At 39.7% G+C, this 26308-nt stretch overlaps 1 protein-coding gene across 4 annotated transcripts in view; it reads right to left on the reverse strand.

Moving 5' to 3' along the window:
* Positions 1-26308, reverse strand: part of HECW2 (HECT, C2 and WW domain containing E3 ubiquitin protein ligase 2) — a 225524-nt gene that overhangs the window by 7932 nt on the left and 191284 nt on the right. For all 4 annotated transcript variants that reach the window (XM_045806374.2, XM_045806373.2, XM_045806375.2 and 1 more), the window contains 7 exons: positions 23589-23741; positions 21726-21824; positions 18573-18702; positions 17190-17336; positions 16421-16535; positions 13527-13612; positions 12494-12606 (listed from right to left, as the gene is read on the reverse strand). In XM_045806374.2, coding sequence (XP_045662330.2) covers positions 12494-12606; positions 13527-13612; positions 16421-16535; positions 17190-17336; positions 18573-18702; positions 21726-21824; positions 23589-23741 — 843 coding nt within the window. The remainder of the gene's footprint in view (positions 1-12493; positions 12607-13526; positions 13613-16420; positions 16536-17189; positions 17337-18572; positions 18703-21725; positions 21825-23588; positions 23742-26308) is intronic.

Consider the following 26308-nt stretch of genomic DNA (forward strand, 5'->3'; position numbering starts at 1 on the left):
AACAGATAATAAAGCAGGTGTGCGGCCACATGCCTTATTAGATCAGGAATGCAAAGGGACTCAATTATAAGAATATCAGTTTTAGGACACAGATAGTTCTGGCTCAGAGCTTGTGACTCTTGTTATTATAAATGCTACGATATATTGGGGGGAAGCCATCTAATTACCCTTTGCAGCCAAACACATTTTTAATATAATAAAATATTTCAGAATTGCATTTGATATAATTCTTGTTAACATAATTCTTGTTTTATCTTCCTTACACTGGAACCTCAACTTGGAAGCCTCAAGGAAGAGGTTTAACTTTTTTAAAAATTGCACTAGCATACTAAGAGACAGTCCCAGGAATGATTTAAAATCTACCTTTTGTATAGAATTTTTAAGTGAAATATAGAATTATTAAATGGGAAAATGGGAAGAAGCAGCAGAGAAGTAAAATATGTTTTGAATATAATTATATTCCAGCCTTTGTGTGCAAGACACATAATATTCATTATCCCATTAGACTAAAAGAGGATACTCCTTTAAATGATATTTAAAATGTTTCATTTCTTGGTTACCAGCATCACTGAGCATCTTTCCCCAAGTCAGCTTGCTTGTAACATTTCCTATTTTGTGACCTACATGTTCATCTCCTTGGCCTGTTTATCTTTTCAAGTTTTTTTATTGTGATAAAATATACATCACATAAAATGGATCATTTTAGCCATTTTTAAATGCACAGTCCTATAGCAGTACGCACACTGATAGTGTTTTGCAACCATCACTACCACCCATTTCTGAAACTTTAAATCTTTCCAGACTAAAACTCTGTACCCATTGAACACTAACTCCCATCCTTTCCCCTTCCTGCAACCACAATTTTCTATTTTCTATGAATTTGACTAGAGTAGGTACCTCAGGTATGTGGAATCATACAATATTTGTCCTTTGTGACTGGCTTATATTACGTAACATGATGTTTTCCAGGTCTATGTTATAACATGGGTCAGAATTTCCTTTCTTTTTAAGGTTGAACAATATTCCATTGTAGGTATATACCGCATTTTGTTAATCCATTCATCCATTGATGGACACGTGGGTTGTTTCCATCTTTTGGCTATTATAAAAAATCTTGTTATGTACATTGGTGTACAAATATCCATTCAAGTCCCTGTTTTCAATTCTTTCATGTAGATACCCGGAAGTGGAAATGCTGGGTCATATAGCAATTCTACTGTAAATCTTTTAAGGAGCTGCCATACTGTTTTCCATTAGTGGCTGTATCATTCTACATTCCTATCAGCTTGCACAAGGGTTCCAGTTTGTCTACATCCTCATCAATACTTGTTATTATCATTATTTTTATAACAGCCATCCTATGAGTGTGAAGTCCATTTGTCATTTAAAGCTTCAGGATTTCTTACTGATTTGTATAAATACTACAAAATAAAGAGATTAACTCTTGCATTATCTCCTGCTAATCTCTTTCAGCCTGTTCACTTTTTTATTTAGTTATGCATTTTATTTACAGAGCAATATTAATCTGATACATTGTCATTCTGTCTTCAATGTGTTGATAAAAAATGTGTTGAAAAGGTGATCACTATTGGTTACACTTAGTAGGAGGGTTTGTTGTCTATGCTTTTCTTGGTAGCATTGGTGTACCAAAGAGTGTTACAGATTGACTTTGGGACAACTCTGAAAAGAGTAACTCATAGTTGCATTCTTGAACAAATATGAGTGAACTCATTTTCATGAACTGAGTCATATTGGGTGAACTGGGAAACAAAAATAATTCAGGATGACCCATTCTCTAGATAAGCAATAATCTCTAATTAATGTTTTAGTTGCTTAGGACAGGATACCACCATAGGTGCAATTTATCTATCACACTCTTGTTAAGCCTGTTCCTTCCCTCTTGACAACCAAATACTTTCCCTTAACTGAAGGCTAGTTTTATAATTAAGAATTCACAAAATGGTCACTTACATGGGGATGAGCATTCATTCAATGTTTCAAGTCCCCAATTAAGTTCTTGTACATACTTAGCTGTAGAATTTTAATTCATTGTGGTTTTGTGGCAGGCAGAATTCTAAGATGACCTACCATGACCCATGCCTTTGTATAAGCCCCATCTCTTGAGTGTGAGTGGGACCTGTAACTCACTCATAATCCATGGAGTATGGCAAAGGTGAAGGTATATTTCAGATGCAACTGAAGATAATCAGTAGATTTTTAAGTTAAACAAAAGGGTGATTAACCTGAGTTGGCCTGGCCTAATTAGGCAAGACCTTTAAAAAAGCATCAGGAAGGTCAGAGACTCTCACTGTTACTGGATTTGAAGTAACCTGCCATGAATTCTATAGCTACAATTCTGCCAACATCCTAAAAGAGATTGGAAGCAGGTCTTTCGCCAGTTGAGCCTCCAGATGAGAATGCAGTCCAACTGATACCTTGATTTCAGTCTTGTGAGATGCTGAGCAAAAGACGCAATCAAGCCATGCGCGGACTCCTGATCCACAGAAACAGTGACATAACTGTGTGTTTTAAGCTGCTCAGTTTGTGGTAGTTTGTTATGCAACAATAGAAAATCACTATAGGTCTCAAGGTAGTAGAATTAGTCCAAGAAAAGGAGGTAAGTGTGACGACCGTAATACAGTAGAATCACCCCATCAAGGACAGGGAGTGGGACACAGCGAGGAGCAAACAGCTGTCCTGTCATTCCCCTAGGCTTCTGAGCAGAGAAACAGGAACTCTGCGTGTCTCTGCAGTTTCTGTAGTATCTTACCAGTAAATCCATAAGCCTGAGTACTCTTTTCTCTAAAGATTCAGATCTCAACAAAAAGGGAAGGACCAGGCAAACTTTTTTGATCCTCTTCAGTCATAAGACACAATCACCATTACTGATCCATAATCTAAGATGATCACTGCTTCCTAAATTATATCTAGTTGTATAACATACAGTTACTACAAGCGAACTCTTCTTCTGAATAAACTGAATAGCTTCTCTAGAAAATGTTTCATGAGGATGGAGAAAGAATATATTGTGGAGGGGGAAACTGCAGAAAGATTAAGTGGTTTTTCCCAAGGTCAAAGCTGAGTCAGTGTCCAAATCAAAAATAGGGGCCTAACCTAGGGGAAGTCCAACATTAAACTGAAAGCAGGAAGACTAATGCTCATTGGCTCTGTTCTTTCAGTGCTTTTTGGAAATCTGAGTGTTAATTTCATCCTACTCCTGACTGACCTGCTAGCCCTAACATCCTACTAGATTATACATATTTTGAGGACAGGGATTAGCAAAATAAAGCTTCAGATATTTTTTAAATGAATGACTCGATCATAATATGCAGTAGCTCTGGGGAAAATGGTCCGGATTAGGTCAGTGTCAGTCCAGAAAGCCCTGGGAGATACCAGGGGGTTTTTAGGCTTAGCTCAAACCATTCAGTTCTATCTTCAGCTCACCAGAAAGCAGAGAAACTCTGAGGAACACACCGAAGTGCATCAGAATCACCCTAGAAGCTTCCTTACAATGGAGATTTTTGGCTGCATCCCCAAGATGCTAATTCAGAAATCTGAGGGTGGGTCTAAGGATCTGTATCTTAACAATCACTACAAGTAAGTCAGATGCAGGTGGTCTCCGCTATTGGTGACATCAAGTGCATGAGAAATAAGATATCTACATTGGCTATCTACACCAGCGTTTTGTATGCTTGCAAAAATTTCAAAACTCCTTATAAACAAGACAGCATTGCTAATAAGGAAATTGAGGAATAGTGTGGTTAAATAAGTTGCCCAATATTTACCATCAGCCTGTAGTATGAGCCAAGAACAGGAAAAAAAAAAAAAAGCAAAACAAAACACAATCCTCTGAGGCTTTTCACACCCCCTCTCCCACCCCATTCCATGTCCTAAGAAAACTCTAGCAGAAAATAACAGGAGGGCCCTTGGACTATGTTGATATTGGCAGCAAAAGCACATCCAGTTATTCAGTCTTGATAAAAGGACATTTTTCAAATCTTTCAAAGCCAGCTACACTAAGGCTATAATGAGTTTACCTCATTTTACTCTTTGCAGCCAGAAACCACTCAAGGAGGGCAGGTCTGAACCCATCTTTGGGAAATCATGCTGGCATCAATATAAAGAAAATTTAAAGCCCTCCAGACATCTGGTCTGACTTAATCTCTTGGTGCTTTCTGTATTCTTCACATGTTAACCAGGAGGCCACATGCTTATCCTCTCTTCTTTCCTATACATAGACAAGTCAATTATCCAAATCCAGTGAGCCAGAAGTATCACAATTACATCTAAATTTTCACAATCAGTTAAATGATTAAGGAATTTCTCTCTCCCTCTCTATCTCTCTGTGCTTATTTATTAATTTATTCCCCATTTTCCCAGAACTGATTTTTGGTAGCTTAGAAGTACTCAAAATATAAGACAAATAAGAAATTACAATCAGGGTTTTAGATTAAGAGAGAAAACAAGGGATAGAGAGAGAGGGAGAAAGGAGAAAACCATGCACCTCATTTTATCTAGTAAATGTAGTCCTAGAAATAAAATGTATTTGAATCTCATAAATGTTTTTTACTTGCATTATGATTTAGAAAGTGCTTTATCAATACTCTCTTTTTTCAGTTGGCAGGGGTGCCTAATCCTTCAGATTTCAGTTTCCTTACCCTTATTCCCAACTCTTCATCGTGGAATTAATAAATCAAAAACAAATACTTAACAAGCATTCTGGAAAATTCCTAAGGAATCTTGGAACAGATCACTTTTTAATGTCAATATTTCTTTGGAAACGTGAGTAGTCCTGACCTAAATTACCTGTCACGTCCACATTTTGCCTGTGTGAGAGAGTGTCCATAGGCTTTTGCCTAAGGGAATCAGGTGTGGCTGCAGTGGTCAGGGCTACTGGAGGCAGGGGCCAGAGTCGGCCTGGAGCTGCGCTGTGGAGTAGGCAAAGGAGGGCCTTCCTCTGGGCTCTCCAGGGCCTCTAATTTGGGAGTCCAATGACTCTTCAGGCAGCACCCCAGCCTGTTCACCTATAGAACATCTTTTAGTATTTCTCCTCTTGAAGATGCCATATTTTGAAAGCTTGTCTTTCCCACATAAAGTGCTCTGACGATTAAAAATTAATTTTTCAATTTGCACAACATTTCATTTATTCCTTCATTCATTGAACAAACACTTAGGAAGTTTATATTGCATGCCAGATATTGAGCTGTCCCCTGGCAGATGAGGAAGAAAAGTCTGGCCTCTGCCCATGAGGACAGTTTACACTCTGGCATGAAAATATGCAAGCAAATGGGATCCCCTAAAGCTCACGGAGTCTGTACTCTGCACTAGGGGATCTGGCTGGGGTGAGTGGGCACTGAAATCCAGCCTACCTGTGGCTCTGCTCCCCAAACCCTGAGCCCTAACTCAGGGCTGCATTTCTCTACAATTCTGCAAGCCACCTCTGTCTAATTAATCCAAAAGACCCATATGAGTGGCCCTGCACACAAACAATTGTAATACACTGAGTTATAAGTCTGCTCAGCAGAGTCAGGAAAGGCTTCAAGTGGACACTATTTGTGGCAAGCCTTGAAGGATTTGTAGGTGCGTAGGGTTTTTCTGGATAAACAAGGATAAGGATGTTCCTAGCAGATGGCCCGGAAGTATGGGGAAACACTGCATCATCAGGAAACTTGAGAAGTAAAAGTACTTGAGTGACAGTAGCCAAGGCTTGACCGTAAGCCAGCTGGGGAGGCAAGACCACATCAGGAAGTGAGGTGTGTTCATGCAAAGACCTTTTCCATTTATTCCATAGGTGAAAGGTAGCCAGTGAGTAGGTGTGGGGAGTCAGAGGCAGAGGTAGCATTAAACAGAGCAGGGAATACAGGAAATGCATGGGGGATAGATGACGAATTCAGAGCTTGTAATCAGCATGAGAAATTTGAAGTTACCAATCACACAGAAAGATAAAATTCAATTAAAGTAATCCAGTGATTGTTTTGATAGCCTAGATAGATTTAGAAACACAAATACAGGTAAAACTTCCATGAGGATTTTTAAACTATTCATAATTTCTCTAATACCCCCATCAATATCTTCTTAGACCATGATATTTAAAGCAGGAGTTCCTGTTAAGACTAGTTCACAAATACTCGTGTAACCCGTGGAGGTACAGAATAATCCCTGATCCTCGCCAAGTGTTCAATAAGTGTGAATCAAAGGAAGGGAATTCCTTTGATAGGAATTTATTATCCCCACTCTTCAATTGTCATACACCATTTGGTGGCCAATGTTGGTTATCTGTTCATTTAAACACCTATTACTTCCATCTCTGTTAAGATCCGCATGGACAGAGATCAATTTATATCTACCCCAAGGTCTCGGCACATAATAATGCATGAGTATCGAAAGGCTTTTTTAGAGGAATCCTATCTACTAACTAATGTTTTATTCCTATTTCAATAGGTCACCTCGGTTAAAATGTACCTGGATCTCTAAATACGGTGTGGAATGTCCCCATAGTGGGAATTCCTGCATCCAGGAATAAGGAGTGGAAGAAACTCCTCAGACCATGCATAACGAACAGGTACTTCGCCTGTGGCTGGCTCTGGGAAAAGATGAGACTGCATCCTTGTCAAATATAAGAATTTAAATCCCACAGAGGAAAACTCAGTAAGGAACAGTTCCAGGATGAAAACTCTTGGTAGTCCAAACAAAAATATAAATATCCTGGGCGGATACGGCACATTTCTTGCACACCTAAAGACGGTAAAATACCATGCCACCTCTGAAGGCTAGGGATCAGGAACAATAGTCATCACTGCTGAATTTGTTGAATGATGTGTTAGGCCTCATTTTAAGCCCTCCGCCTGTGCTGAGTTCATTCTCAAGACGGCTTTGTAATGTAATTAATCGTATTTACTTCAATTGCTCTGATGAAGATACAGAGATACGAAAGTGATTTTGGTGTATCTTGTGTGGTATATCTTGTCTTGCCCACAGTCATAACGCAAGTTCAAGAATTCCCTAAGAACGATATGCATTGTGTGCAAATTTCCATGCTAGGACTCCGTACCAGGGCAAAGCCACATTCAATTCCACATTCAATTCAGTTCTCAAGGGCTTATATCCTGGAGGGAGAGACAGATAATCAACGAGTAAACCAATAACTAAACATAATGCTTAAATTGGGGTAAGTCTTATGAAGGAAATAAAGTGCGACAGAGTGACAGATGCACCGGGAGTAGTAGCATGGAGGGACTTTCTAAGGAGAACAAGAATTTCTCGGTATCTTTTTTGTAAAAACTTTTCATAAGAATGAACAGCAGTTTTAAAAATGAAAAAAGTTTTCGTATCTTTAAAAAATAATTTTAGTTTTTAAAGTTCCAGTCCACTAGAAAAACTGTCTCTCCAAGACACCCATGTCATAATTAATTCTTGCTTATTTCTTAATTTGGGTCTGCATTTCATTCATAATAATCTCCAGACACAGCCATTTTCAAAAAGTATCCCCCCTTCGACCACAGCACTATTCCCCCCTCATTACTGCAGCTCTCCCACTGCTCAGCTTCATTGTTCTACTTGGCAAGAACCCTCAGAGATGAACATATAAACTCCATACCATGCTGGCAGCGAGGACTTGCCCTGCATTTTCCAGGCTGGCATGTTAGCCTCCTGTTTGTCAGAATGTTGACGAGCCAGTGCCATAAAGTGAACTGACAACTCGTAAGTCCATCAGAGCACTGGGGGATAGGATATCTACAGAAATTCAAAATACAGAGCTAACTACCAACCGCAAAGTGGAGGAAGTGCAGTAATGTGCTCAGGCTCTAAGCCTTTGCGGAGACACCGTCTGCCGCCATCATTATTTATCATCTGGGTCTCTAGTTACTTCGCTACCACAAGAGAGGAAAAAGAGCCATGGATTTGATGTGTACTAGCTTCAGAGACAACCCTATAGACTTTAATACACTTCTTGGCCCACAGTGTGAGCAGTGCTACCACAGAGCAAGACTAGGAAATCTGAGAAAATAAGATTCCCATTTGCTTGCTTGGAAAGTAGAAAGGCCCTCAATCACCCACGTCTAGAAAGACTAGGAGGCCCTCCTGTTTGCCAGAAGTGCCCGCCCTCATCCTGTACAGCCACTCCCAGCTCTCCGGGGTGCAGCTTCTTGTGCCTGACATGAGGCGCAGCCGGACTTCCTAGAGGATACATTTTGTAAGTGAGAAGGACATCCATCCATTTTGTCTCCGGTCTGCTCAATGTCATATTTTACATGTTAAACACTGTCTCATTAATAAGAAAAAGAAATACATTGGGGTTGACCAGCATGAGACAGACCAGCTCCTCAGTTCTGCAGCTTAAACCTATCAGGGAATAGCAGAAAAAATGGCTTCCGTGCATCTATTTTGATGGTAGGAGAACCGGCTTCAGTCATCTCAAACAGTCTCTTTAGACTACATCTGAGCTTGCAGAACTTCTTTACACTTAAGTAACACCCCGCATTTCATGAAGGATGATGACAATGTTATCAGTGAAGAAATCACTTCTGATAAAACTATATGGATGTGCACTGAAGTTCTTCTTTTTCTGTTTTTCCTCCAAGTGTACTTTTTGTGTGGAGCACGTTCTCATCGTTATATCAGTAGGGGGGCTTACAGAAGATTCAGGATCCAAGGTCACAAAGAACATAGCTCTTATTCCTAAGGACTCTCATACGCATTTTCCCACCCAGCTGTCACATGCTTTTTGAGCACAGCACTGTTATCCCTCTTCTTCACAGATGGACCTGGCCTCTCGCTGAGGAGCAGAGAGCCAGCGTGTCAAAGCACTTAGAGCTGCGCTCATGCCTCTCCACCAGATAAGCTGACTGACAGTGAAGCAGAAGAGCCAGATAGCTCTTTCTCCCTATCGGATCTAAGAAGTTAGGGCTTGTTACAGAAGAGATATGAACATAGTCTGCTTGCCTGATGTGCTTCATATCATCTTTCTTTATGCTTTTTTACAATCTGGGTAAAACTAGGAATCTAGAACCAACCTTAGGTCATGATGAAGAACGGAAGAAACAACTCCTGTTGCCCAACTGTGAGCATGCAACGAACCTGAAGAACACCATCATTTTTAATGAGTCAGCACATGAACTTCCTGGAGCGCTCAGGGGGAAGTAGAAAAGTGAATCCAGCCTGACCCCCAAGATTTTCGACAACTGTTGGTGTCATTTCTTGCACAACCAAACCTAATACACCACCCTCTCTCCCTGGCCTCTGCACATGAAGTGATCTTCCGGGTTCCAGAGTTAGTTGGTGACAGAGGCAGGCCAAGACCCAGGTCTTCTAACTCCCAACCCTGGGCTCTTTCTAATACACTACTGCCTGATATATGGCGGCCACTACTCACTGGATGCTTCCTCAGGGTCAGCAGGGAATGCTTTACATGAATTATTTCATTTAATCCTCAGAATTACCAACCTACAAGGTAAATAAGGAAACAGAGGCTCAGGAAGATGAAGCAACTTCTCCAAGACCCCACTGTGGGTAAGCAACAGAATTGGGATATGGCCAGGCTCTCCGAAGCTAGGTTTCATGTCCACATCAAATCACCTTTCTCTGCTTACCAGGTTTTGTGAAAATTGCAGTGATTAAATGTGAACAACTGATATATCTGCTTATTGTTACAGTTTATTCCGTCTACTTTACAAAAGCAAATCTTTAGAAAAACGTTTCAAGAGAAAGGTGACACAATTAATCTGTCCTTTCCTGCCTCCTTGATGCTGATCCTTGCGTTTCTCAGAATGGTGAAAAGCTTTAGTCAGGCAGTGTGAATCCGCTTACGTGTTTAAGGTGGGGGGGATGATTCAGGAATAAATAAAATATTTCTTTAAACAATGAAATTAGAGTCTTCCAAATTTGGAACATCAGGTACGCCAGGTAATACTTCTGTGTTTGGATGTAGTGCCTCTGTTCCCAGATGGAGATGCAGCCGAGGTGACTGGGAGGCTCAGGCCGGCCCTGAGCTTGCACCGTTCATTGCTGTCTGTAGCTATATTTTCAGCGCCCCACTTTTCATGTGTTGGGGCTTAGAACATAATAGTTAAGAAACAGTGTTTTGCGATCGCTAAGAAGAAAGTCTTGTTAATGGGTTTCTCAAAGTCACGTGTACTTAAAAAAAAAACAAAACTCAGGATGACATATTGGGGTACCTCATACCACTTAGAAAGATCATTTAACCTCCCCAGATTGCAGTTTTATTATTAGTAAAAATGAGAGGCAACCTTTAGTCTTATTTTTACCTTAAAAATGCAGTATTATTACTGCTGATTAAAGGAGTTCTAAAACCAACTCTTCTGCATTCCTCTTTTATTCGTTTGCTCCCTCCTTTTCTTTTGTTTCAGTTCTAGTTATCTGCATTCAGCCCCAAACACTTTTACTCACAACCACAACCTTACAGGCTCTTACATTTATCAGTAGTAACAAAGCAATTTTTTTCACTCCAGGGAAATGCATCATCTTTTTTTTTTTTTTTAAAGATTTTATTTTATTCGACAGAGATAGAGACAGCCAGCGAGAGAGGGAACACAAGCAGGGGGAGTGGGAGAGGAAGAAGCAGGCTCATAGCGGAGGAGCCTGATGTGGGGCTCGATCCCATAACGCCGGGATCACGCCCTGAGCCGAAGGCAGACGCTTAACCGCTGTGCCACCCAGGCGCCCCAGAAATGCATCATCTTATTATTAATAAGAATGCAATGCAGAGAGCATTCGCATGGAATTAAGGCATGTACAATCTAAGCTAAGTAGGCATAGAGTACATTAACATGATTTAATATTCTTTAGAAAGCACAGTGGCAGTTATTAGTGAAGGGATTCTGAATAGTTATTAATGTAAACTCAAAATGAGAGCTTCAGGGAACATCCAAATTTTCAAGCCATAATCACAAGAAGCCACAGTATGATGACCAACATTGTTTTACTTAAGCTAACAAATGTTTTGGTTATGATGCATTTTGTATTTTCAAAGAAGATATCTGTAAATGTAAAAAGAGGTTAATAGACAAAATATAGAGAGAACTTATACAACTCAACACCAAAAAACACAAATAACCTGATTAAAAATGAACTGAGGACCTGAACAGATATTTTTCCAAAGAAGACATCCAGATGGCCAACAAACACATGAAAAGATGCTCAACATCACTCATCATCAGGGAAATACAAGTCAAAACCAGGATGAGATATCACTTATACCTGTCAGGATGGCTAAAATAAAAAAAGACAAGAAATAAGTGTTGGCAAGGATGAGGAGAAAATGGAACCTGTTGATGGCAATGAGAACTGTTGATGGGAATGCGAACAGGTGCATCCACTGTGGAAAACAGTATGGAGGTTCCTCAAAGAACTAAAAATAGAAATACCACATGATCCAGTAATTCCACTACTGGGTATTTACCCAAAGAAAATGAAAACACTAAATCAAAAGGATATATACACCCTGATGATTACTGCAGCATTATTTACAATACAATTTACAATAGCCAAGATATGGAAGCAATCCATATCGATAGATGAATGAGTAAAGAAGATGTGGTGTGTGCTTATGTTGCACACGCACGTGCACACACACACACTCGCGATTATTACACAGCCATAAAAAGTGTGAGATCTTACTGTTAGCAACGACATGGATGAACCTAGAGTGTATTCTGTTGAGTGAAATAAGTCAGAGAAAGACAAATACCCTATGATTTCACTTATATGGCGAATCTAAAAAAACAAAACAGGGGCGCCTGGGTGGCACAGCGGTTAAGCGTCTGCCTTCGGTTCAGGGCGTGATCCCGGCGTTCTGGGATCGAGCCCCACATCAGGCTCCTCCGCTATGAGCCTGCTTCTTCCTCTCCCACTCCCCCTGCTTGTGTTCCCTCTCTCGCTGGCTGTCTCTATCTCTGTCAAAATAAATAAAAATAAAATCTTAAAACAAAACAAAACAAGTGAATAAACAAACAAAAAGCAGAAAGAGACTCATAAATACAGGGAATAAATATATGGTTGCCAGAGGGGAGGGGGAATGGAAGACGGTCAAAATGGATGAAAGGGAGCGGGAGATACAGGCTTCCAGTTATTGAAAGAATAAGTTATGGAAATAGAAGGCACAGCACAGGGAATATAGTCGATGATATTGTAATTGTGATGTGTTAGGACAGATGGTAGCTACACTTGTGAGCAGAGCATAACATACAGACTTGTCAAATCACTATGTTGTACACCTGAAACTAATGTAACAACATGTGCCAATTTTACTTCAATAAAAAAAGGAAAAGATATGTATATATGCATTTTAAATATGACCAGGAAGATTTTTTACTCCTCCATTTAAAAAGGTAATCAAAGATAAATTCATTCTAAAAGCTTTTTTCCCACTCTCCCAAACTTTTAACATAAAAACAGTAATTCACCAATACATACATAAGTTAAAGTTCTCCCCTAGAATACTATAATGACAGTAAAGAAATGTTTTTTATTTTACCTGGGAAGAGCAGTGATTTTCCCCCATTTCTCCACACAGAATCTTCTTGGGCCATTACTCCCTCGGAGAGAAGCAAATCCTTCATAGGGAATGCTGGATGTGCCTGTGACAAACTATCAACCCAAGAAAACAGAAGGATATGGTGAAACCAAGAGACTAGCTGCTAAGAAACACGTGGCATCATTCCCATGCAGGGCTCTTTGGGAAGAGCAGCAGGCTGCTGGCTGGTGGGAAAGCCCGAAGGCTAAACTCCGCAGGCGTGGAATAACCTAACACAGGAACTCTGACAAAGAGCTGGGGAACGCTAAGGAAGGACAGTGCATTAAAAAGGGAAAGGGGGTGCAGAGGGTTTGCAGCAGATAAAGCATCCTTACAGCTAACCAGCTCAGAAGACGAAACTGGATATATTTCCCATTATAGATTAATGAAGTGGGTATATCAATTAACCTAAGTCTACTTAGCATCAGTTCCTGATCAACTTTAGGCTGTGCCTAAGTATCCAGAAGCCTTGCTCACGTTTGATAATTTTTTGGCCGCAATAAACCAGCAATTGTGTGTAACTCTAAACACTACAAGAAAATAATGAGCTAGTTTTTTCATCGTCCTAGAACTTCATTGTTATCTCAAGTTTGTGGAAAGTTAGATGGAAGAAAAGAAAAGATTCTTTATCAAAGACTTGATCACTTCCTAAGAGATTGAAAGCCCTCTGTCTATTGCTAGGGATGCTGCCCTGCAGAGTGCCCTGGGACCTCTTATTGACCAACTGCCCTGAAGCCCAGTGTTTTTCCTGGGATTCTTGGACTGGAGTTGGTACTTCCTCAAAATTCTAACGAAATACTTGGACTTGGTTGGGGCTGTTCTGCATAGTGATGGAGCCATAGAACCACGCCATCAGAAGAGTCTGAAATAATGTATCCCCCTTTTGCAGATGAGCATGGGGTATAATTACTGAGTACTTAGCAATTATAAAAAATATGCAATTCCAACAATAATTATATTACTGCATTAAAAAGATTAACTAGTGGCATCTTACCTGTAACAACCTTAGTCGTTGCTCATTGTTGAATCTTTCCACTGCAGCCCAGAACCACCGAATTACAATATGATTGTCATGATATCCTATCAAACCAATCAGGAAAGCCCATATTACTTTAACTCTTCTATATTAAGATGACATGATACCATGACATGTCAACAAAAGACCTCCAGACATAAATCATCATCTTGGATTCTTTAAAGGTTGTTTATAATTTAAGACTAAGGAATAACACTGTAAATATTATCACATGAGTGTCAAAAGTCAAACAAAAACAACACTACATGAAGCTAGGAGGTCTCTGTTTCCATTTAGTGGTCAGTACATAAAACAAGTGGAGAGAAGAACAACAAAGTTGTTATTTTAACCATATCATTTCTGAAAAAGACAATTGCTGTTACTGAAAATGCTTAACTCTTTTGGTCATTCATTTAAGAAATAATTTTCAAGTATCACTACACCAAACACTGTAGTAAGCTTGGAGGTAACAGAGGCAAAGAAAACAGACCCTTACAGGGCTTTTGGTAAAGGAGAGACACACTAACCAAATAATTATGCAAATAAATAGATAATTGCAAACTATTTTAAAATTACAAATAATGTTCATATTTTTTAATCAAATCACTTTTTGTTAATTAAAAGGAAAAAGTAATTTTATTACTTTAATTTCTTCAACTAATAAATCCCAAATAATCATTAACCTAAATGTTATTTTTATTCCATACTTTAGTAGACTATAATAGAATGTCAAAAGTATCATCCCCGGGGTGGACTAAGGCAGTGTTGTAGATCCCAAACTCTTACAGTGAGGAAATTTAAGTTCAGAGAGATGGCTGACGAGGATTAAAGTACACTTAGTGATCCAAACCGATTAACTGACATGTGCAATGGGCATAAAGCCATTCTAATTCTAAGTCAGCAGAAATAAGTCCAAGGCGGAAGGTGGGTAAAAACTCTTTTAATTTGAATTTCTGCTCACATGTTTCAGGGGTTGTAGAATTTGGGGGAATTTTGCCCTACTGTTTACCACGTGATCAGTGATGCTTAGTGCCCTTTGGGCAAGAAAGGGATCCAAGTGCAGGGTGAATATACTTCTCGTGGATGTGGTGATGTATAGGCTCCATGTCCATTTGGCAGACACTAGCTATTTGGTGCCGAGCAAATAGTTTTCTCATCTATAAAATAAGTACATTGGCTTTTTATAGCTTTTCTGACCTTATGAATTGACCCCTTTCTGCTTCTCCTTTGCTGTTCGTGCCAAACCTTTTGGAGGAGGAGGACAGAAAATGTCTCTTTATATTCTCGATAAACAGCTGCTTTAGGAACATAGAGCAAGTGGCAGCAGAGCTGCTTCTTCATTCAGGGCCAGAGAGTTGGATTAGCAAACAGCTGGGTGTCTCACCCAGTCCCCTGCCTCCCCATTGCAGCACCCTCTTCCCAAGGATTTCATTTGGCAAGATTTACAATAACCATGGAAACAGGGACTTCATTAGACATATACAGTGAATAAAAGTTTACAGTATGTAAATACAAAGATGGCTGATTTGATTAACAGCATTGCTGTTAGCCTCTCCCGGTGGGGAAGAGTTAGTGATATTTATGGTAAGATGCATTTTGTGGCATGCTGGAGAAACTATGTTCTACTTAATGAAAAGAGCTTGGTTTACAAAGTTATAATGACCAAGGCTGTGTATGGATTATACATGGGGCCAGCTGGAAAAGGCACATTGCAGCAATTGGTTTCAGAAATAGCAAAGAGAGACTGCAATTTAATACTGCCTTTCAGAGAAAATGGGCGAGCAAGGCCAGCCCACCCAACGGCGATGAGCTGAAGAACAAAAGCAATTTAGCAAACGTTAAGGTATTTTTCTTTTATTCCACATTTTAAAAAAGTGTTTTAAAATCTCTATTTCAATGTACAGATAACTGGAGATACGTTCAGCTCTCAGTTTATTCTGCTGAGTGATTAATTTAGTGACTTAAAGTTTGTATTTTTCACTCCCAAGTTCAGAACTACTGCTAAACTTTCACATTCTGAGTTAAGTTAAAAACCAAAAACCAAAATCAAAACAAAAAACTGCTCTTTGTCATGACTTTCTGAGAACTATCACCCTGCAATAAATTTCAGAAAATGTATTCTTTCTTTGCTTAAAATTACGGAATAAAAACTTTAACTCTGGGTCATCATCAGTTCCCTTTCCAAGTGTATTGACTCAGCAATCAAATTCCAATGGCTTCAAGTGCAATTACTAATTGAAAAGTCATAGTGATCTACAGAAACGCCACTTGTAAAGCTTCCCATGTGGTGAATTGTCATAATCCAGGTTTTAACTAATGTTACAGTAGTTTCCTTTTCAGTTGAACTTCATGCTTGAATTCAGAAGGGCCTTTTCAATAAACATCTTGAATTCTGAGAACCAGGTCTTACTCCATTTATGAGTTTCAACTGTGAATTTTAACTGGCAGTAGTTCAGTGAAATGTAGAAAAAGTGTATTTGCTCATTAGGAGGCTCAGAGGGTGTGTGACTTCAAGGTTTAGAAGGAAGGAGAAGAGGTGGAGTTTGACCAACTGGATGTGAGCTCCTTAGGGCTTCACTCACAACACCATAAAACAATTAATTAGCGTTCTTATGGTCACATTTCTTCACCAACAATTAAGAGTTATGACATCCTTAGATGAGGTGTAAACAGTCCTTCCTCCACTTGATAGATGAGGTAACTAGGAACAGAAGAGAATGTACCCTGCCCAAGGTCTCAGAGGAGACTGTAGCAGACCTATGATTAGAATACGAAGTGCCTTGCCTGTCCTGGATTCAGAGACTGGCATGCTAACCATTTGCTTCCCCTTAATAGGAAACTTAAAGTCCAGCCACCTCGAAATCACATCTCACCTCCTCTATATTCCGTGTTGTTTCTCCAGTCACTCAGGTCGATTTCAGCTGTGCCTGCGATGACCAGTTCCAGTTCTCTTGCATCAAAAACAGACACCAGCCTGGCATCTACCACCTGTGGAATAAAAAGAATGCAGGGCACGGCTTACGAATCAGGAGAAATCTGAGCTATAATTAAGCCTCATCAGAAAAGGAGGACACATGGAGCTTTAGGAATATTCTGGAAGGACTCTGTGTAGGCACTTTGAAAACTGTAAAGCTCTTGACAAATATAAGGTATTTTTAGTACAAGATTGATGATCTTTTCCTCAACAGAATTTTCATTTTAAAACTGACCACTGAATAATACAGTTTGCTTTTCTCCTTGAACAAAGATCTAGTACTCCTTCAGAGGAAGTCACATGGAGTATCTGTAAGAACTCATTTGAACCCTCAGATACAATCATTTCACGTATCAAGTGTGATATGTGATGTGATTACCCGTATCTAAGCATGAGTAAGATGTATGACTTAAACTTTGCTAGTGGTCATTAAGTCATGAAATGCCACTTGAATTCAGATTATTTTATTTCAGTGATCTCTTACAACAGGACATTAACCCTTTTTTGTGTTCTTGAAACACATAAAAAAATATATTGGCGTTTTTAAATTGAAAGAGCAATAGTAACTCCAACCAAAGAAAAAGGGAAATATTGCCCACAAAGGACAGTCAGATGGACTATTGTATCATAGAGTTCCGCCTGCAAAACCCCACCCCTGCTGTCCTTACCTCATAGAAGCCACGCACTAAGCTCTCTGTTTGCTGCACGACGCCCCTCTCAATCCTCCATTTCACCATCCTCTCGATGTACTCCTTCTTGTTCTTCTCTGTGACCGGGATATTGGCACCCCCTGGTTTTAATTCTCGTTCAGTAATCTGAGATTTAAAAAAAAAAAAAAAAAGTACTGAACATAAAGCGACATTTTTGATGTGATAAGAACACTGCTCCCAATGAGCCGAAATCAGCCAGCTAGCTACCTGTCACTGCCCTGGCCAGGGGCGTCCCACAGAGGCAGGGGGAGGCCCCCACGGAGGCACACGTCGATGCTCTGGAAAAACTAGACATTGAGCTGATGTCTGACAGCCTCAGTGGTTAAAAATCTATATATCACAAGAACTGAAGGTTAAGTTTTAAATCCTGACTAAATAAGTAAGTCTTTTAAATGAAAATAAATTGGCTCCAGATTCTGGCCCACTGTTATTTGAATGTTTGGCAAAAACATATTTTCACAAATTCCATTAGGGTTCAGAATCAAGTACATATAGAAAGCTAATATTTAAGTAAAGATTTACTTTAATGAAGCAGAATTACATTCAAGTGAATGTTAAATCGAGAACTTCTTTTCCAAAACATGAAATTTAGAAGAACGGCCAAATATTAATGCCTAAATAAGAATATTACTTATGAGCCAGTATACAATTTCTTTCTTTTTCTTTTTTTAAAAGATTTTTATTTATTTATTTGACAGAGAGAGACAGCCAGAGAGAGAGGGAACACAAGCAGGGGGAGCGGGAGAGGAAGAAGCAGGCTCCCAGCAGAGCAGGGGATCACGCCCCGAGCTGAAGGCACGACTGAGCCACCCAGGCGTCCCCAGTATACAATTTCTGAAAGAAATCTTTTAACCAACTCTTCCACCAACTTTGGAAAAACCCAATATGTTTTCAAACCTTCACCAAAACATTATTTACCTTCCCTCAGCTGCAAAACAATCAATTTCCATTCTTAAAATATGAATGAGAGTTAAGTACAAAGGACAATTAAATAATTTAATATTTAACTCTGGGGTTGCATGGATTTTAAAAGCTATATTTTTATACAAGGCAATTCTAATATCTTACATGGATATTTCAGTTGGAAATAAAAAGAAGATTGCTTATAACATACAAATAGCTATACAGCTTATAACACACAGTTACCACAATCTGTAAGTTAGAACACAGTTGGCATCAAAACAATCTTTGTAACCAAAATTATTGTAACTGTACATAAACCTGGATTGAAACCACCCAACAAGCCACAAATAAGTAAGTGTATGATCTTAGCCACTGAATTAATTCTCCAACAACCAATAGCCTTTAATTACCACACTTAGTCAACAGTGAGTCACAGACCTGCCCAAAAACCTCTTCGTTCACAGTGAACGTAAGGTCCAAGATGTCATGGATGTCATTGTCTTTCATCCACTGCAGGCTCTGGTGGAACTCTTCGTCAAGGTATTCTAGATCACTCAGGTCACACAGACTAAGATGACAAACAGATAGAAACAGATATGTAGGTATGACTATTAGCAAAATGCCAAAGACACAAGGAAAGATACAAAGAATTCAAGACAAGAACAAGATCAACTAAATGGACAGTGATTCCTGGAATGTTCTTAGTCAAATTCAGTAACCAAACTGGTTAAATAATTCAGAAATCTGGTATAAGGTTTAAAAATCTGGACACATAAAATGCCTTAAATCAACCTGACCAGCCTGTCCTTTCTTTTACAGACACAGAACTGGGGTGCAAAGAGTGACTGCCATTGGCCCCGTCACCCGCGATGAGTGCTAGAGCAGGAACTGGAACTCAGGTTGACAACTTGAGCCCCATATTCTTTTGGCTACGATATACTACCTTAAAACACTGTTCTCCTAACCCGAGGTACATTTCTATATTGCACTTCAGCTTTGTTATTTTTTCTTGAGGACTAGATTCTGTGATCCACATTCACATGCACCCCCTTTTCATTATCGTTCTTATTCTATCCATGTTTCTGAAAACAGCAAGGCACAGAATCTCTCTACAATTGTAATGGTTTTCAATACTTCTCTCCTCTTTTTTTATCATGGAGACAGGACTACATAAGGTGGAGTTAGTATTATATGGCCCTATTTTAAGGTAGTAACACTTGATTTGCTTTAGTTATTTTGAAATTTCCTCTCATCACTCCAAATTTCAAAGACCATTTTGTTTGGTTCTGTCTAAACATTTATTAGGTGTCAAGTATGTGCCAGACGTCTTAACAGCTACTCGATAAACAGTTACTGCCCTCAAGGAGCTAATGGTTTAGTTGGGGAGTCAGGCACACAAGTAGGTAAATCAATATAAGGTGATGGTGATGGCCTAGGTTGGGTAACACTTATAATTTGCATATCTTTTATATGTATGTTACACTCCAATTAAAAAAAAAACAAGGCAAATACAGGAAGCTCTCACAGCAAGAATGCAGGACATTTACTTCGACTTGGAGATTCAGGAAAACCTTTCTGGAATAGATAATACCTACATCAAAATTTTTAGGCTCTTTAAAAGCTAGAGAGGTAAAGGGGAATGAATGAAGAGGAGGAGAAGGGGAAACAGAAAGGAGGGAGAAGGAGAGACAAACATGAACAAAGCACAAGGGCATGGAGTATGGAGAATACTCAAGCATATTGGCAGGATCCAAGAGTTAATGGCGAGACAGAATGTCCAGAGAAGGCTAGGAAGGTCGCTGGGACCAGGCTTTGAATATAATCTTAAGGATCTTGGTGTTTCAGAACTACCAAAAGATTTTAGGACAGGAAATGACATGATCAGATGTGAGATTTGATTTTAAATTGTTCTCTGGAAGTCACAGTATAGAGGATTACTTAAAATGGGGGGAGGGGCGGCTATTATTAGATGGTGGAGACAATTAGAAGACCACTATAGTAATCCAGGCAAAATAAAATAAGAGTTTTATTTTTAGGGCACAGCTACTAAGGGTGGACAGGAGAAGATGCACTTAAGACTTATTTAGGAGGTAAACGTGGGCATTAGTAAATGGTTTTATTGGGGGGCATAAAGAAGGATATCAAAATAGGGGTGGCCAATGAACTCATGTTGCAAGCCAACTCTGATTAATTGCCTGTCTTGAGTCCTGTAAGTTGAAAAACTCCTTAAGGCCACAATGTGTTCAGTGGGAAAAAGGACCATAAACATTTGTGAACTACACCCTGGCAATGGAGTGGGAGGTAGGGAAGAGTAGAGTAGGTGCTGCGTATTTGCCATCTCTGTTTGAGGGTGATGGCCGATTTCTGTCAGTGACCTGAGAATACTGGCACCATGAACTGTGACTAGGCACATGGGAAAAGGTATATTTTCAGGGACACCAGTGGAGGAAAGACTCAAAGTAAATGTGTGGGGTTGGGGATTGGGGTGGTCAACAGTATCAGAAGCAGCAGAATTGTCCAGTAAGATAAGGACTAAAAGATATTCTTTAAAAGCTTCTATAGGTTACTGGTGGGAAGGAGGTTAGGGCACGTCAGCACAGACGACTTTTTCAGAAAGCATATATGAGAAGATGAGAGAAGGCAGTGAAATGGGGAAATGCAAAATGGGACAGGGGGAACCAGACAGGCAGAAGGACAATGCCCAGTTGCCCAGCGTTTCATCTGCCCAGACACCAAAAGGGAGGAAAGCAAAAAGTCTTCCTACTGACCCTCTTTAGAGCCAATTAGAAATACTTGGTTTTCACTTGAAGTCTAGGCTTCCACTTTACAGAAAGCAGGTACATGGTCTTGGTCAGGGAACGAGCTGGACTGAACCCAGCAATCATTCTGTGCTTCCTCACTGCAAGTTTGAGCTATGACTCCCCTATCAGACAGTTGGCTTCTCCTGTTCAGCCTTGTAAATGACTACTGATTATAGGACAGAAACTGTTTGCTCTACATTTTACAATAACTGCAATCTTTCATTGTGGTAACAATGAAGAAAAAGTTCTGTGAATGCTAGATTTTCATCTGCCATACTAAATTACTGCCTTGTATATAGGGAGGTCTCAGGAAAAATACGGGACAGCCCACCTCTAACAAACAAGCAAACAAATAAAAAATAAGACAAAAACAAAGCAAAGGAGAATGAAAACTTGAACCAAGAGTAAGCAGTTGAAGTCTGCATAAAGCAAAATATAAAATGCTTCTCATAAAGGACAGGGGGCTGTGAGTCACCAAGACTAACCCACAACTATTCTATTAATAATCAGCATTAATACCACAGGAATTCCAGTACCATATTTGAAGTACAATTGTTTTGAAGAAACATGTGTTGCAACAAATGAGAATAAATTTTCCAGAATAAAGCAAAACTAAGACTTTAGGGGCAAGACAGAAGTAAAGGATCAGGAAAAACACAGTAATCATATTTGAAATTGTGTAAGTTTCAGAAATCTAAGCAGATAAATGACATAGACAAAAGGCCCTTTTTAATAAAAGAAATACTACATTCTTACATGCTCATTACACAAGCAGTAAAAATACTCTTACATTCTGAGAAGAGCTTTATAAAAGGGCCGTGTGAAGAAGGCATCCAACAAGTACTGGTGAATGAGTGCAAGACCAAGAATCCTACCACTGAACCGGAACCTGTGAAGGAAAAGCATAAGACAGCTTAAACGTCAGGGAGCAGTTTCTCAGTGGTTCTATTTGCTTTCTAGAATGCCATCTAGCTCTAATCATCTCAGTTTGTCCAAGACCGATTGCTTACTAGGTCCATGAGAGTTGGAGTATGCTGTAACCTGTGTCTTCATTAGGCCAATATTCACATCTTGAAAAATCTGTTCCACTCTGGTATTTAGAGAGATACTGCCCCATCTTCACCTCACGTTAATAATATCCACCAGAGAGCACCCCACATGGACAACATGAATTCCCCATGAGCATGCCCACGAAATTTCCCCAGAGATGACAGAATGAAACCAGTGGTGGTGGGGAGAATGTTGTCCCCTTCTAGTTTGTTTGCATGAATATTAGCAGGATTTCTCTCATATAGACCCAGGAGCAATCCCCTTTTGAGGAAAAGCCCAATCTGAGAGTGAGACAGTTCCCATCTCTATTCTCTCTCAAACACCACTGCTGATGAAAACTGTCACCATCCAAGAATTACGCATGTGAACATTTGGGGGAGTTTCCTCATGGGACATTTGGTTCTCTAAAACTTAAAGGCTCAATTCTATTCTGAATCACTTTGGAAACTTGACTGAATGTATCAGTCATGACTGGATTTGCTGAGAGGTACACTTATTTTCCCTTTCAAAAGTCCTGAAGTTTCTACCTCTATGAAAGTCTGATGCCTTCCAAAAGTGTAAATCCATGCTGAGGTTCATACAGTCCATTTGCAATTTTAGTATTAGGCAGCCATTTTAAGATTAATGTCTAGCAGCTTTGTTTTTCTTTATTTCCACCTAACTTAGCATAACTGCAATAGACACAGTTAAGAGGACTCCAAATTGTACCTAAATGGAGTTAATTTGAAGAGTTAAGTCCTAAAAATTAATGCTTTCCACCCACCAATATTAACCTTCATGGCCCAAAGAAACTTTTTCCATGAGTTCTGTGTATGTTCTTTTTTTGTTGTTACTATCAGTGAAAATAAGCAGGAACAAGCAAACAGGGGTTATAAAGATATTTAATGTGTATAAACGCAGGGATTTAAAAAATGTAAGGATGTTTGGAAAAAGTGCAGTTTGGGATTTTCAGAATAAATAATCCCCAGAGGGGAATCCTATACAAGTTTTCTTTGATGATTTTGTGTGAAAAATTAGGAAAGGGGCAATCCCTAGCTACAAACTTCAATGGCTAATAGGCTAAGTGTCACTGCTGTGACCCCATACCCACGTCCTTCTGCCGGGATTCTCTTCTACCACTTCCTCCAGGGCATCCATCCCCACTCCCTCCTACTAGAATACCACCATCGCCCTCAGCCAATGTCCCAGCTGCTCTGCCTCACCCCCAAAGCTGGCCACTTCCCCAAGGGCTGCTCTAGAAGCTGCCTGACCTCTGGGACAGAACCTTCTCCCATCCCACCTCAGAGTTCAGAGATGCCTAAGGGTGCAGTGAGGGATCCAGGGATTTTGCCAGGAATCTAACACCATCTGGAACTTTCTTTCGATAGGGAAAATCTTTTGAATTCTACTCAGTTCACTTGAAATCAGTCTTTTGGAATATAATCTATTCCTAGCTTGCAGAATGCCTGAATATTTAAATTTGACAACAAAAGTAGGAGTCAAATGAAACTGAAAATGTGATTTTCTCCAAGGAAAAAAATGTTAAAAGAAATGTGGGTTCCTATAAAAAACTAATATCACAGAAAGTCAACTGAAAAAAAGTGTTGGGGAAAAAAATACTTACCATTCATGGTGATTGTCTACGAAAGCAGACATGGGACTTATTTGTACTGTGTATGTGTCATTGGCCGAATATTCAAATAAGCCGTAATATGGGTTAAAGAGTTCTCTGGATACGAGGAAGAAAAACTCTCTGGAAGGTCCACTGTAATCCAGCCTTTAAAAAAAAATCCACAGAAAGAATAAACAGTTATTATTTTTTTTTTCTATATATTGGGCACATTTTCTACAGAGTTCATTTTTTTTAAAAGATTTATTTATTTGAGAGAGAGAGAGAATGTGAGCAGGGGGAGGGGCAGAAGGAGAGGGAGAGAGAAAATCTCAAGCCGACTTCCCACTGAGACAGAGCCCGCAGTAGGGCTTGATCTCACAATCCTGAGATCATGGTCTGAGCTTAGATCAAAGAGTCAGACTCTTAACCACTCAGGGGCCCCCCAGAGCTCAACTTTCTATAGAACAGTCATTATAAGTCTAATTGCCCACATATCTGGACTATCCAGAATAAACTGAGTGATCATGAGTCCTGATCTCATCCATGTCTTGACCCAGAAGAGTGAAATGGACATTTACATGAAGCATACCCAAAACTAAAGCTACACATCAGATAATGGACAAAACAGGCAATATGCCAATAATTTGCTTGTATGTATATACATACAAAAAGGTAAATATTTTCAATGTCTGGAACGAAGTAATGGAGAAAGGAGTACATGGGAAATACTTTATTTAAACAGGGTAAAACCAGAGAGTATCAGCTACCTACATCCATGGGACAGGGAGTTCTTAGGGATTTCTGAAACATTCTGAAACAGGGGAAGAAAGAGTCATTTGTGAATTGGTGAAAGGACAGTACAGATGCAAGACCCCCTAGGGAGATCAGAGGCAAAAAAAAAAATTGAATGATAGGATTCAAGCGAAAACTTTAAATTATAAAACACCAAGGAAAATTATAGACAAGTAAAATGAAGGCGTCTAAAGCTTCCTAAAGGAAGGTATTTGGAGAAGAGGCTGAAGCCCCAGCACCTGAACTACAGTATAAATTCCACTGAACTCACACAGGCATCAGGGTCAAAGTGAAGTATGAGAAACGACTGTGTTAGCTTTGAGGAATGACAAGTGGCCAACCACGCTGAGAGGACAAATGCAGCAAAGAAGTATTGGCAACAAAGCGATTTGATATGTTAAATTTAAAACGAAAAATATAAAGTACATCTATACCATGACGACAAGTTGACACAAGGGTTCAAAGACGGGAGGTAATGCTGGAGGGGAACAAAAGCAATGGGAAGCTGGGTAGTGGGGTTTTAGAAGACTTCTTTTGTTCACTGTATTTTTTTTTTTTCTCTTATGGAATTTTCTCTGTGGGCATTACTGCATATTTTTTTAATGAAAAAGAAAGAAAAATCATCTGAGTCTTGTCCAGTGAGGGGACTGTGTGATAGAGAAAAATTACCTTATTAGAGGTGGAAGAAAAATAAAATGGCTTTTATAGGTCTTAGTTGAGAGTTTAATAGAATTTCCTCAGAGCACACTTCCGCTCTTCACATTCTACTTTCTCAACTGTTGCCATATCTGAATATGTAGGTACTGTTGTATACTTAATACTTTTCATTAAATCAACTTTAAATATACTTGCTTTTCCAACGTAGCCTGTTCTTACATACTATTTATGAAATTATGTGCTAGCTTTATTTTTTTTCTAATACACATCAAAAGAAACATGTAAATATTTTAAAATGTCTGCGTAATAGTTAAAATCATCTCACATATCTCTAGTCCTCACTGCACTGTGGGAAATATGAGTGTAGACAGGAAACCTATGTGTGCAGAAAAATGCAAACACAGCACACTCTCAGGACCAAAGAGGCCTTAAGGTGACATGATGGAAATACTGTCTTGGGGCAGCTGAATATCACTGTGGCTACCAGGTGACCACCCGCCTTGGTGAGATGATGCTAAGACTACCCCAGGGACTCCCGAAGCAGCACGGGGGGCTGCTTCCCAGGCACAAGGATGCAGGCTACCCTCTGCATGCTGAGAACAAGGCAGTCGCCTGTGGCTTCCTCCCACAGTCCCACTTCCGGCCACTGACGCCACCAAGAACAAGTAGAATATTTCTTCCACTTGAACGTTCTTCACATACTTAGAGGTGTTCTTTCCACAAATATTTGAGTGCCTATTATATTTTGAGTACTAATCTAGATGTAAAGATATACAATTTTTCGAAAAGTAATTTTCTATACGAACTCAAAGTTAAGCAGTGTCGGTATCCCTGGTCTCTGCACCCTCCCCCATGCCTAAACATTGCCACGTCTTTCGAGTCTTTCAATCTCCTCTCAAGGAAGGGCTGGGAATTCCCTTGCCACCTTGGCCCTCTGCTCTGGACACTCTCCAGGGTGTCAAAGTCTGATCTAAAGGGTGGTGTCTATACTGATCACAACAGTTCAGGTGCGGTTTTGCCAGCACAGAGCTTAGAAAGAGCCTTTGTCTTCTCTTCCTGGGCACTCTTCTCAACTAATGCAGCTTAAAGCTACCTTGCCTTGTGGGGCAGCCACTTTGTTGACTCATAATGAGCTAGTCATCAGCTCAAACCTTTCTCTGTGCTGCTTCACCCCAAGACTCTCCCAGCCTGTCTGCATGTCTGTATCTTTTTAGAACCTAAGTACTAGACTTTATAATTCTTCCTACTAAGGTTCACTTTGTGAAACGTTGTCCACGTTCCAG

This window comes from Ursus americanus, chromosome 1, assembly GCF_024610735.1.
Source record: "Ursus americanus isolate L20-20 chromosome 1, mUrsAme1.1.p, whole genome shotgun sequence".
NCBI classification, from domain to species: Eukaryota; Metazoa; Chordata; class Mammalia; order Carnivora; family Ursidae; genus Ursus; species Ursus americanus.